The sequence below is a fragment of the Cavia porcellus genome, unplaced genomic scaffold (assembly GCF_034190915.1).
Source record: "Cavia porcellus strain 051 isolate PalLab524CR breed Dunkin Hartley unplaced genomic scaffold, mCavPor4.1 scaffold_11, whole genome shotgun sequence".
NCBI lineage: Eukaryota > Metazoa > Chordata > Mammalia > Rodentia > Caviidae > Cavia > Cavia porcellus.
Window position 1 is genome coordinate 39,206,412 of NW_026947494.1, and position 12,485 is coordinate 39,218,896.

General features: G+C 38.3%; 1 protein-coding gene across 1 annotated transcript in view; it reads right to left on the minus strand.

Moving 5' to 3' along the window:
* Emb (embigin) overlaps positions 1-12,485 on the minus strand; it is a 55,375-nt gene that overhangs the window by 39,094 nt on the left and 3,796 nt on the right. The window contains exon 3 of the mRNA XM_063257881.1: positions 5,390-5,437. Within this exon, the coding sequence (XP_063113951.1) occupies positions 5,390-5,437 (48 nt within the window). The remainder of the gene's footprint in view (positions 1-5,389; positions 5,438-12,485) is intronic.

A 12,485-nucleotide genomic window follows, 5' to 3' on the forward strand; every position in this document is an offset into this window, starting at 1 on the left:
ATGAGTCAATGTGAGCACAAAGCATCAGACACAGAAGACAGGACCGTACTTAATGATCATAAAGTGAAAGATTTCTTTAAAAATAGCAAGGGAGACTGGGGATTGTGGCTCAGTGGCAGAGTCCTTGTCTTGCATACACAAGGCCCTAGGTTCAATCCCCAGCACCATACAGAAAGTATATTTCATATAGCAAGATCCTGTCTCCAAAAAAAAAAAAAAAAAGGCAAGGTACCACAAAAAAAAAAAAACATCAGTCCAACCACTTTTCTAGATATACAAAGAAAAACACAAAACTGACAAGCCAATGAAAAAGCAGGAGACAGCACAAATGGCATAAAAACCTGTCGTTCACAGAAATGACAGAAATAAAAAAAGAACTAAGGCCAATCTCATTAATGAATACATACACAGAAATCCTAAATAAGGTACAGGCAAATGGAATGCAGCAAATCATCAAGATTACACAGCATGACCAAGTAGGAGTCATCCCAGGGATGCTGGGATAGCTCAACGTAACACAAATCAATAAATGTAATACACCTAAGAACAGAGCCAAGGACAAAACACATGATCATCTCAACAGACACAGAAAAAGTGTTTGACAAAGTCTAACATCCATTTATGATAAAACTCTACAGTTTTATCATAAATGGGTGTTAGAGAATGGTCTTTATTATCTCTATCTGATAAAAGCCATTTACAACAAACCAATAGCCAACATCACAGTAAATGGACAAAAACTGAAAACTTTCACCCTAAAATCAGAACAAGACAAGGATGTTCACTGTTACCACTCGTATTCAATATAGTTTTGGAAACTAATGTTTCTGGCTAATGCCAGAGCAATTAGATAAAAGAAATAAAAGGAGTAAGGATAAGAAAGGAAAAAGTTAAATTATCATTTTTTGTGAGTGACATATTCTACATAAAAGACTCGAAAAACTGCACCGAAAAATTTGTAGATTTAAGGATCAAATTTAGGTAGCTGTGCATGGTGACACACGCCTATAATCTCAGCACTTGGGAGGCTGACGCAGTAGGATCTTTGCAAACTGGAGACCAGCCTAGGCTACAAAGTGAGCTCACAGCCAGCCTAAACTGCATATTGAGATCTTGTCTCAATCAAACAGACAAAATCAAATTTAGTAGCTTAACTGGATTCAAAATCAACACTCAAAAATCAATAGCATTCCAGTACACAAAAATAACAAATTCACTAAACAGAAACTTGAAATTATACCGCAAAGCTACTATAAACAAAAAAGCATACTAAGGACTGGGGATTTAGCTCAGCAGCATAAGCATCTGCCTTGCAAGTGTGTGGTGACGAGTTCGATCCCCGGTACTGATTTAAAAAAAAAAAAAACAACAGCATACTTCTGGCCAAAAAAACCAGTATACTACTGGCCCTCCCCTAAAAAACACCTGAGGATCAGATCAGTGGAATAGGTTAGAAGATACAGAAACAACTCCAAATACACTCGGCCACCTAATCTTTTAACAAAGAAGCCAAATACCTTCACTGAAAGAAAGATGTCCTCTTTAATAAATGGTGCTGGACATTAAAACTAGACCCATATCTCTCACTGTGTGCTAAACTAAAATTGAAATGGATCAAAAACATAAATATGAAAATAAAAACACTAAATCCACTAGAAGAATAAAATAGGTAGAACTCTTGAAGACAATGGTGAAGGAAAAGACTATATACAGAACCACAACTGCACAGGAAACATCACAAAGAATCAGCTGGGATCTGATCTTATTAAAAAGGTTTTGCAGAGTCAAAAGAGACAGTATGAGAAAAAAATTTTGCCAACTATTCCTCAGACAATGGTCTAAGATCAAAATACACAAAAAAAAAAAAACCTCAAAAAAATTAGACTCTCTCCAAATTTGAAGAACCAACCAAAAATGGGCATCTGAAATGAACAAGATACTTCTTAGATGACATAAAAACAGCAAATAAATGTATTTTTTAAATGTTCAACATTCCTGATCATTTGAGAGATACAAATTAAAACAATGCTGAAATTCCATCTTATTCCAGAAAGAGTGACTATTATCAAGAAATCAACCAATAACAAATGTTGGAGGAAAAAGGAATCCTTATCCACTTGTTGGCTGTGTAGACTGAAATAACCAATGTGGAAATCAGTTTGGAGATTATTCAAAAGACTAGGTCTAGAGGTTCCATTTGACCCAGCTAGTCCTCCTCTTAGTATCTTCTCGAAAGATAAAAGCATCACACCACAGTGATACATGCAATACTCATGTTTACAGCAGCAGTTTCATTTTGTTTTGTTTTGTAGACGGAGTACCAAGAATCGAACTCGACCTGGTACTTGCCAGGCAGACATCTGTGATACTGAGCTATATCTCTGGCTCTGTAGCAATTTTTTAATAGCTAAATCTTGGAAACATACAAAATGCCCATCAACCAATGAACAGATATTAAAAGATAAAGTTTTTTAATATGATGGAGTGCTACTCTGCCACAAAAAGGATAAATTTGAGCCATTTCTAGCTAAATGCATGCACTCTAAGACCATATTCTTAAGTGAAATAAATCAGACATGTGTTTAAATATTGCTTTGTTTCTCTGGTGTGAGACACTGAGTTCCTATTATACAAGGACCAATCTGTACAACAGATATTGGGAAATAGGAATAAAATGTTCAAGATTGGGATCAAAGTAAGGGAGGAGGAAAAGAGAAGGGGACAAGGAAAAAAATAATAGAAGGAAAAAATGGAAACAAAGCTTTTATAAATAAGGAGAAGAAGGGTTCAAAGGAGGTGAGGGGAATGGGGGAAAAAGCAGATATATCTTGCACAAGTTCAAATTGCCGAGAATATAATCAATATATATATTTAAAATGTTCCAGTAAAATAAAGATAACATTTTAACCTAAGAGAAAGATCAACTTCTAAAGTGGTCAGAGAGAAAGAAAAAAGTAAGACACATCATAGCAATGTTATAAGAAGCATTTATAGACAAACAATAGTAATGATAAACTCAATATTGGCATATTAGGGCCTGGGGATAGCTCAGGAGCACAAGTGCCTGCCTGGCAAGTGCAAGGTCCTGAGTTCAATTCCCGAGAACAAAAAAAAAAAAAAAATAGAGGCACATTAAATGATGTGACTATATAAATGCATTCCCTCCATGAAGTATATTAAAAATCTTAATGGCAGTAATAAGAAGCAAGCTACGGTTCCCAACAATCAGCAGTATGCCTTCAAAGTGAGACTCTAAATTCCAATAAACATAGTCCCTAGCCAGGCGAGATGGTGCACACCTGTAATCCCAGCACTCTGCAGGCTGATGATTGTCTTGAGTTCAAGCGAGGCCAACCTGCTCTACAGAGACAGACTCTGTCTCAAAAAAAAAGGAGGGTCCTAATACAAACCGAGGGATTAAACCCAGCATCTTCACATTGAGCTACATCCCCAGTCTTTTTTTCCTTTTTTATTTCTTATTTTGAGACAGGGTCTCACTAAATTGCCCTGCCTGGGTTCGAACTTGTGATCTTCCTGCTTCAAAACCCCAGAGCACTGGGATCACAAGCACAAGAAGCAAAAGCAACTACAGTGGCAACCCACAAGAGATTCAACTGCTGGCTCATTCCAGAGATCCAGTGCTTCAAAATTAATGTTGGAACTTTTCTTTGGCCATATGAAAACACATTAAGACTTTTTTAAAAAGACTATTTCAAAAAGACTACTGCAGTAGGGGAAAAGTTCAACCTGAAGATCTTCAGCTGCTTCAAATCCAAACAAAAGAGGACTTTTTTGCCATTGCAGGGGGGAAGTAGACCAGCAGACCCGGGGGACACTGGGCAAAAGAGGGAGTGCATGGCATACAGTGCAGTCAAGCTGTGCCACACCCACCCAGATGCCATCTGCATTCTGCACTTACTCAGACTTGGGGCAAGCTGTGATTGAGGGGTCCTTTGTGACAAAGAGAAAAGCCAGGCTGAAATTCCAACCAACCAAGGCAGCTGGTAAATAATGGACAACTGTTCTCCTTATAATGGTGATAAAACTGGTTTTAACTGTATTATTAGAGCAAAAGAACAGTTACAATCTAAATATTCCAACCTGAAGGTTAGGAAAATACAAAACATGACTTGTCACTGTTGCCTAGAGCGTGGACTCTTTGGTTCCTAGACTGGGCAGGCAGGGGAGGAATACAACCCATTCCGCCAGACAGGTCACAGAACCTGCAGCCTCTCCGGTGCGCACAACTCTCTTAAGAAAGCCCTTCCTGGGGCTGGGGATTTAGCTCAGCGGCATAAGCACCTGCCTTGCAAGCAGGCAGGTCGTGAGTTCGCTCCCCGGTACCGATAAAAAGAAAAAAGAAAAAAAAAAGTGTAAAAAAAAAAGAAAGCCCTTCCTCTAAAGCAGTCAACCAACACAACACCGCAAAAAGAGAACAAATAACCCAGAAATGTTAATTTCTTACAAGAATGCATTAAAAAATAAATAAAAAGAATACATTCCAAATATTGGATTGGAGACAATAGCTGCACAAAATCATAATCACGTTCTACCAAAAACCTTTCCATTGGCCTCAAATTGAGAAACACACATACATTTACTCCTAGTCATATGATCAGAAGCAGAGAAATACTTCTTAAGGCTAGGAAACAGTTACAAACTGGACAAAAACTAAAAACTACTAGTTCCAGATTTAATGAACAAATTTAAAACATTTTAAATTCTTTCTTTCTTTTTTTTTTTTTTTTTGGTACCAGGGATCAAAGTCACAACCTCGGGCTTGCCAAGCAGGTGCTTATACCACTGAGCTAAATCCCCGGCTCAACATTTTAAATTCCAATTATACAACTGTTATTTTAATATTGTCACTAACACGGTTACTCTTATTAAAGAACTCTGCAATTTCTTTTGAAATATTGGAATCCACCACTGTGAAAGTAGACCAGAGTTTAATTTTAAAATTCTTTACCTATTTTCCCATAATATTGCCACTGACTGACCATCCTTACTTGCTTTGGGTGAAGGGTTCCCAAGTGAACACATGAGTTCTCTCCATCTGAGTAGATTACTGGACTATCAGCAGGAAGAGACAAGAGCATCCAGAGTAGCTGCAAACCAAAACCCTCCCTCTCACCTCCCCCCTCCAAGGCTCCTCTCTTGGCCCAAGCAGCCCTGGAATGGCTTTCTCTTCCTCAGCAAACCTGCCCAGCATCTTCACTGTATCAGTCTACCAAGCTGTGTTATATAAGCTACTGGTATGCATCTCCTACCAGACTGTGAACAGGGATGGTACTTGATGAGACAATAAACAGTGGCTTAGATTTTAACAAAAGAAAGAAAGAAAAAAACTTCTATTTTAGCATTGTAGTATTTTAAATACGCTATTTACCATTTAGTGATATGTTATGACTCTCCAAGGCCATCACTCCAGGCGAACCTGTAAGAGAAAGAAAATTGGATTATACACCCTCGCCAAGACTAAAGCAACCATCTAAAAGCCAGTTAGCAACAGCTAAAATGCTAGTGTGTGCTGGCAATGAAAATCAATTTCCAGGAACTTAAGCCTTATACAGCTCGAAGATATTCAAGAATACACTGGATCACCCAATGCGACCAAACTGCTGACCTTTTCTTCCTATGTTCCTTATTTACCTGAAAAAATTCTGATTTTTGCCAGGCACAGTGGAGCACACTGTCATTCCCGCACTCAGGAGGCTGAGGCAGGAGGACTGCCATGAATTCAAGGCCAGCCTGCACTGTAGTGCAGTGACAGTGAGACCCTGTCTTGAAAAAAATTTTTTCCTCAATAAACATCAGCGATTTTTATTCTACAATTAGTCTCTTTACAAAACTTAAATGAATGCAGACACTGAGGAATTAGAGAAGGGTGAGCAAAAGAGAAAGACAGGGAGAGGCAAAGACAGAACAAAGACGGATGAAAGCTCTGGCCAGCTGGGGACTGAGCTGACAAGAGGGCTACACGGGGACCTGCGCTGTTGTTTTTACCTGCGGTTACAGCAGCGTACTTCCTTCTCGTGGCCCCTGTCCCTTTCCTCTTGCCACTTCTCTTTTTGAAAATTCTGGTTTTTCTCTCCCTGTCCACAAAGTAGTTTTTGTTTTTGTCTTTACACAACTTACTGCTCCTTTGATTCAGGGCACCAGACCTTACCCCCCACAAAAACAAACCCAACTCCATCAGCCAAGGAAGGGACGGAAAAAGGACTCATTATTGTAACCCTGACTGCATTGTAAAAACCTTCCACTGGATAAATTAAATCTGAAATTTTGTTATTCTTCAAAGAATACTACTCTGTTCAGGAAGTTATTCCTACTGCAAGATTAGATTTCCAGTCCTTTTCTCACATGTATGAAAGCTGACTGCCTTTGTTGCTTTAGCTTCACGCATGGTTTTTACAACACTATCTAACACAAACACACGCCTCACAGAGCAGAGCTCCATGGCAGGCTGTGTTTCAACGTGTTAATCTCCCCTAATGCAGCTTTGGAAGAAGGAGTGCGCCTTCTTATGACACAGCATTTTCAGACATGCTTACATCAATCCATCTCTGACACTGATTACAAAGAAAAGTATGTCTTGAGTGTTTCAATATGTTACAAAGAATAGAACACTTGTCTTCTGCCAGGCATAGTGGTTGGTACAGGCAGATGTGGCCTGAACAGTTCCAGGAAAGTCATCAGGCTGAGTATCACAAAAAGAAGAATAAAATGCAAAGGCAGGAATTTGAACCCTCATCCAAGTTCTTTCTGCCAATTACTTGGAGTTTCAATATGTGATACGCCCAACTCAGTATTTTGATGACAGTATGTCTTCACCATAAAATTCGTAAGAGAAAAAGGGCCAGTGCAGTCACATAAACATTAAGAGTCAGGGCCAAGGTTTGTTCCCAGTCACCGTAATGACCTCTCTTAATCAGCTCCTTGCACATGGTGTGTACAGCGCTATCTAATACAAACATGCACCTCAAAACAGAGCTCTACAGTAGGCTGTGTTCCAAAGGGTTAATCACCCCTCTTGCAGCTTTGGTAGTGCACACTCTGCTAATACAGCAGCTTAAAACAAGTTTCAATCATCCCCAACTACAAAGTAAATGTTACACCCGGCATTCTTTTACATTAAAACTACCAACATACAAGAGAAGAGTAGCATCTACTAATTGTTGCAGACATTAAAAATTCCTTTTCTCCCACTGTAGGGGAGAGGGCACATGAAGAGACTGGCATCAAAGAACTGTGTAACACCCTACTTTTCACCTAGATCACTGCGTGCAAAACATCAAAATGGTCTCCACTTGAGACATTTTCACACACTGCATTTTAAAGCAGACATTGCGAAAGGGGGATTATAATGTATGCTACTAACTCTTTGACATGAAATAAAACTGCCTCAGTAGCTACTGAAAGTTTTAAGGTAATATTTTCACATTTAAACTTTAACTTTGGGATTTCATTGAATTGAAGCAAACTAAGAAGAAGAAAAAATGATAAGAAACAGTAAAAAAGATTTGCTTTTATTTAAAAGAATTTCACTGTGGTTTCTGTAAGAACACCTTCAAATCTCTTCACTGCACTATAGTATTTCTGCAAGAGTCTAGACTTCATTTATAAAATGTTGCAGTCAAGCTGAGAGTGTAGTTCAGTGGTTGCGGCTGCTTAGCAAGCACCAGATCCCGGATCTGACCTCCAGCACCACACATCCACCAATAAGAGTGTAGGTTATTATTAAAAATAAATATAATTATATCACATCTGTATATTGCTTCCTATCAATACTCACAATTAAAATTTTAATGAATCTTCATTGTAACTTTCTGACAGGTAGCATTATAAATATGTCACTGAATTATGAAAATATTACAATTTAGGAATACATGTTAAGGCCTGGAAATCAGAATATACTTCTTCATGAAGCAAAATTTGTAGTCAGTAAGATCTTGTGGCAAATGCATTTATGCCACGATATGGCTAACCCTTATTAAAGGGTGTAGTTAGAACTGTATTTCTGGATTCCAGGAATCTGTTCCAATCACTTGTAGATGGGGAAAATAGGAAGAATAAGAATACTTTAAGAGTGCTAGGCATTGTATTCTACAGAGAATTTGTCACAAAAAAAGTGGGGGGAAGGGACATAGCCAAGTGGCACAAGTGCCTGCCTGGCAAGCACAAGGTCATGAGTTCAATCACCAGTACCAAAAGAAAAAAAGATTTGTCAAGAAAACACAATTATTCTAATACCATCATCTATGTTAATTTTTATAAGTCAAACAGTTCAAATAAGGAACTGGTATTTTTCACATAATACAGCAACTTTTTTTAATGCCTAAAAAAAGTACAACATGCACTTTTTCAATCCAATAAAAACTTCCTACAGTAACAGTCCTCTTAACTTTCCAGCCCACAAAGTCAATAATCACAAAGCTGAGAAACCCTGCTTTTTAACAGATCCATCTTCAACTCTGATTCTTCAACATGGTTTTTAATAAATCTTCAAAGAGCCCTGTTGTGCACAATTTAAATGCAAATATTTAAAGCATGAGCATTTCTTGCCACCCTTCCTGTACAACCACCACCTTCCCACTAGGACTCTACTGTGAGGGCCTTTCAGAGAAAAAAATAAAGGGACCACTAAAATGCAGGGCAGAAAACCAGGTTCTAGTCAGCTTATCACTTTTGGCTAAGCTACAAAGCCCTATGGGCTTCAAGTTCAAATAAAAATTCTCTCTCAGGTTCTAAGAGCTGTATAATTTAAAGATGATAAAAAGGCCATGCTTTCGGACTAAGGCTAATTAGTTATGATAGCTTAAAACTTGAAAAATAGGGCCAGGGATATAGCTCAGTGGCATAAGCACCTGCCTGTCAAGCACAAAGTCCTGAATTCAATTCCTAAAAAAAAACTTTAAAAACACCAGAAAAAGGCTTGTAGCATGCCTGTAATCCCAGCACTTAAGAGGTTGAGGCAAGAGGATCAAAGGAGTTCAAAGCCAGCATAGGATACACAGGGAATTCAAGGCCAGCCTGGACTACACAGTGAGAGCCTATCTCAAAAAACAAAACAAGGGGCTGGGGATTTAGCTCAGCGACATAAGCGCCTGCCTTTGCAAGCAGGCAGTCATGAGTTCGACCCCTGGTACTGATAAAAAGGAAAAAGACAAAAAACAAAACAAAACAAAACAAATGTGGCACACACCTGTAATCCCAGCACTCAGCAGGCTGAAGCAGGATGGCTGCATTCAAAAGATGAGGTGAAGGCCAGCCTAACCCTAAACTCTGTCTTGAAAAGTCCAAAAAGCCAGGCACAGCGGCACATGTTTGTAATTCCAGCACTTGGGAGGCTGAGGCAGAAGCATTGCTCTTTGATGCCAGGCTGGACTACAAAGTGAGTTTAAGGTCAGCCTGAACAACATTATGAAACACTGCCTCCTGCTCAAAGACAAAAAATAATAATAATACTTAGGCAGTGGATATAGCTCAGCAGCACATGCACCTTCCTTGTAAGCACAAGATCCTGAACTCAGTTTCAAGTACTAGAAAAACAAACAAACCAACAAAAAGTTAACACTTTTAAAAATAACATCTATTAGGGGCTGGGGCTTTAGCTCAGCGGCATAAGCGCCTGCCTTGCGAGCAGGCAGTCGTGAGTTTGAGTTCGATCCCCAGTACCGATAAAAAGGAAAAAGACAAAAATAAATAAATAAATAAATAAATAAATAACATCTATTAGACAGGGTGGTGGCCCCCTCTCTGTAATCTCAGCACTCAGGAGGCTGAGGCAAGGGGATTGTTGCCAGTTCGAGACGAGCCTGGGTTATAAAGTGAACTCAAGGCCAGCCTGAACTGCATAGCGAGACCCTGTCTCTAGAAGACAAAAATAAAATTAATTAATTAAAACAAAATAAAAATGAGCCACAGATTTAGCTCAGCAGCATAAGCACCTGCCTGGCAAGTATAAGGTTGCTGAGTTCGACACCCAGTACCAAAAATAAAAATAAAAATAACACCTTTTATTTATGTACTAATATTACTAAAATATTTTGTTATGCTTGAATATTAAGTCTTATTAGGAGTAGAAAGTTTATTTTTAATAAAATTTTATAAGATTTTACTCCTACATTAGTTCACGTATACTAAATTGTTTAGTTCTAAGGTTCTCCTTATTTTGTGCGATACATGAAATCAGCTCTATACACCTAGCATCAAAACATTACAATCTAGGGAGATAATATGCTATTTATAAATGTGAGTTTGATTTATTTCACTTGAATATGGTCAAGTGGCCTCCATTTCCCTAGGAAAGCTCAAGATCATCCTTTTTATAGCTAAGTAATATTCCATTGCATAAAAATACCACATCTTTTTTATCCATTCTGTGGTTGATGGGCATTCAAAAAATAATAAAAAATTAAAATCTGAAAGAGTAGTAAAATCCAAAACATACAAGATATTGTACCAACGCAAGAGAAAGAAAGTGCTCAAAAGGACGAAACTATCGGAATAGAAGAAAGGAAAAAGGAGATTATATGTATGTTGGTAAACACAAATTTATGTATATGTACGCTAGATAACTATACTATTAATCTCTTCGTTCATTAAAAAGAACAGTTTGTGCTATCACTGATTGATCACTTTTGCATTTAGATTTTCCAACCTGAACAACTCGTTCTGAGATAACAATATGTAATATATTAACTAGTGTTAATTCACTATTTTTAAAATTCTGTATCATTTCTATTCTTTTTTTTTGTTTTGCTTTTTAAAATAAAAAGTAAAACAAAAAAAGATTACAGTCTAGGACAAACAGACTCTGCATATTAATCTGTTTCTGTTTTAAAAATAAAATTATTTTCAGGTATGGTGGTGCACGCTTGTAATTCTAGCAACTCAGGAGGCTGAGGCAAGAGAATCACCAAGAGTTTAAGGCTAGCCTGGCCAATACAGTGAGACTCTTGTTCCAAAAATAAAGACGTAAGTCTTTGGAAAATGGTATCAAAGGACATAAACACTTAATCACATCTCAATTATTGGTTTAGACTTTCTTTTTTTTTTTTTTTTAACTCGGTATGGGGATCAAACTCAAGACTGTACACTTGCAAGGCAGGCGCTTATGCTGCTGAACTAAATCCCCAGCCAGAAAACTAATGCATATATTAAATCAAGCATGTTGGTTTTCTTTTTTGTTTTTTTGCTGAGACACGATGTCACTGTCCAGTCCAGGCTGGACTTGAACTCGATATGGAGCCAAAGGTGGCCTCAAGCTTTTGGTTTGAGATTATGTGCCACCACAACCAGCTAAATCAAGATTTTTGGACTCTTTTTGTTTCTTTTTAAATAATCTCAAATTAACAGAAAAGTTCAAGACCAAACCATTTTTTCCCCCTGAGCAAGGGGAAGATGTTACCCTCATGACCAATGGCCCTCAGACACTACTATATGTTTCCTACAAGGGAAAAACCACGACATCAGACCTGAATAACGACAGGGAACTGATATTCATACATTGCCAGCTCATCTCCAAACTCCAGTCAAGTCTCCCAGTTAATGCATCTTTTAGCCAAAGACCCAGCTTAGAATCACAGGCCGCCTTGAGCTGCCTTATGTCTCTGGTTCCCTTCGTCCCTCTGGAACTACTCTAGGCTGCCCCGACTTTGTGACTGGGCACTCATGAAAATCCAGGAGAGTTCTGTCTCCATAAGAACTGAGATTTGGGGAGGCATTTTTTGGCAGACATCACAGAGAAATGGCTGTGTTACTGTATCTTATCAAAGCTTTCTGCATCCCGATTGATAATTTTTTTTCTTCCACCATCTGATCAAAGTGGTGTTTCTCAGCCTTCTCCACTGTAAAACTGATTTTTCACTCTGCGTTCCTAAGAATTTTGTGAGGAGTTATTTTTAAACTACGCAACTCTGCACCTCAAAAACATCTCATTCACTAATTTTAATGAATTTTTATCATTATGCACTCAACAATTCCTGTCTTATCAGCTACTTATAATCCAGTGGGATCATTACTAATTTTGATGCTCAGTTGTCCCAGATTTGTCTGTGGGAACCTTTGCTTAGCCCACTGCCCTTTCAAAAGGGTCACCATTCTTTTGCATACTCCTTGTCTTCTGGCACAAAACGTCCCAGATCTACTTATGGTTTCCCAGCCTCAGAAATCAGTCCTATATCCCAGAAGTCCTGTTAGTAAAGAATGGTATTTCATTACAAAGTATGGATGCTAAGGCATATTCATTTCATGAGAATCACTCTCCATCTCACTGGACAGAGCTAAGAAAACATGCACAAACCCTCAAACACAGGTGACACACATGTACATAATAAGCATGGCAGATCCACATTACAGCTGCACTTACACATATATATGCTGACACAGGTAAAGAGATGAGAATTTATAGTGCTAGTTTCAGTGATACTGCCTCTGCGACTTAACACCACAGGGTTCATTCTATTTGGCTCCTGTCTTTT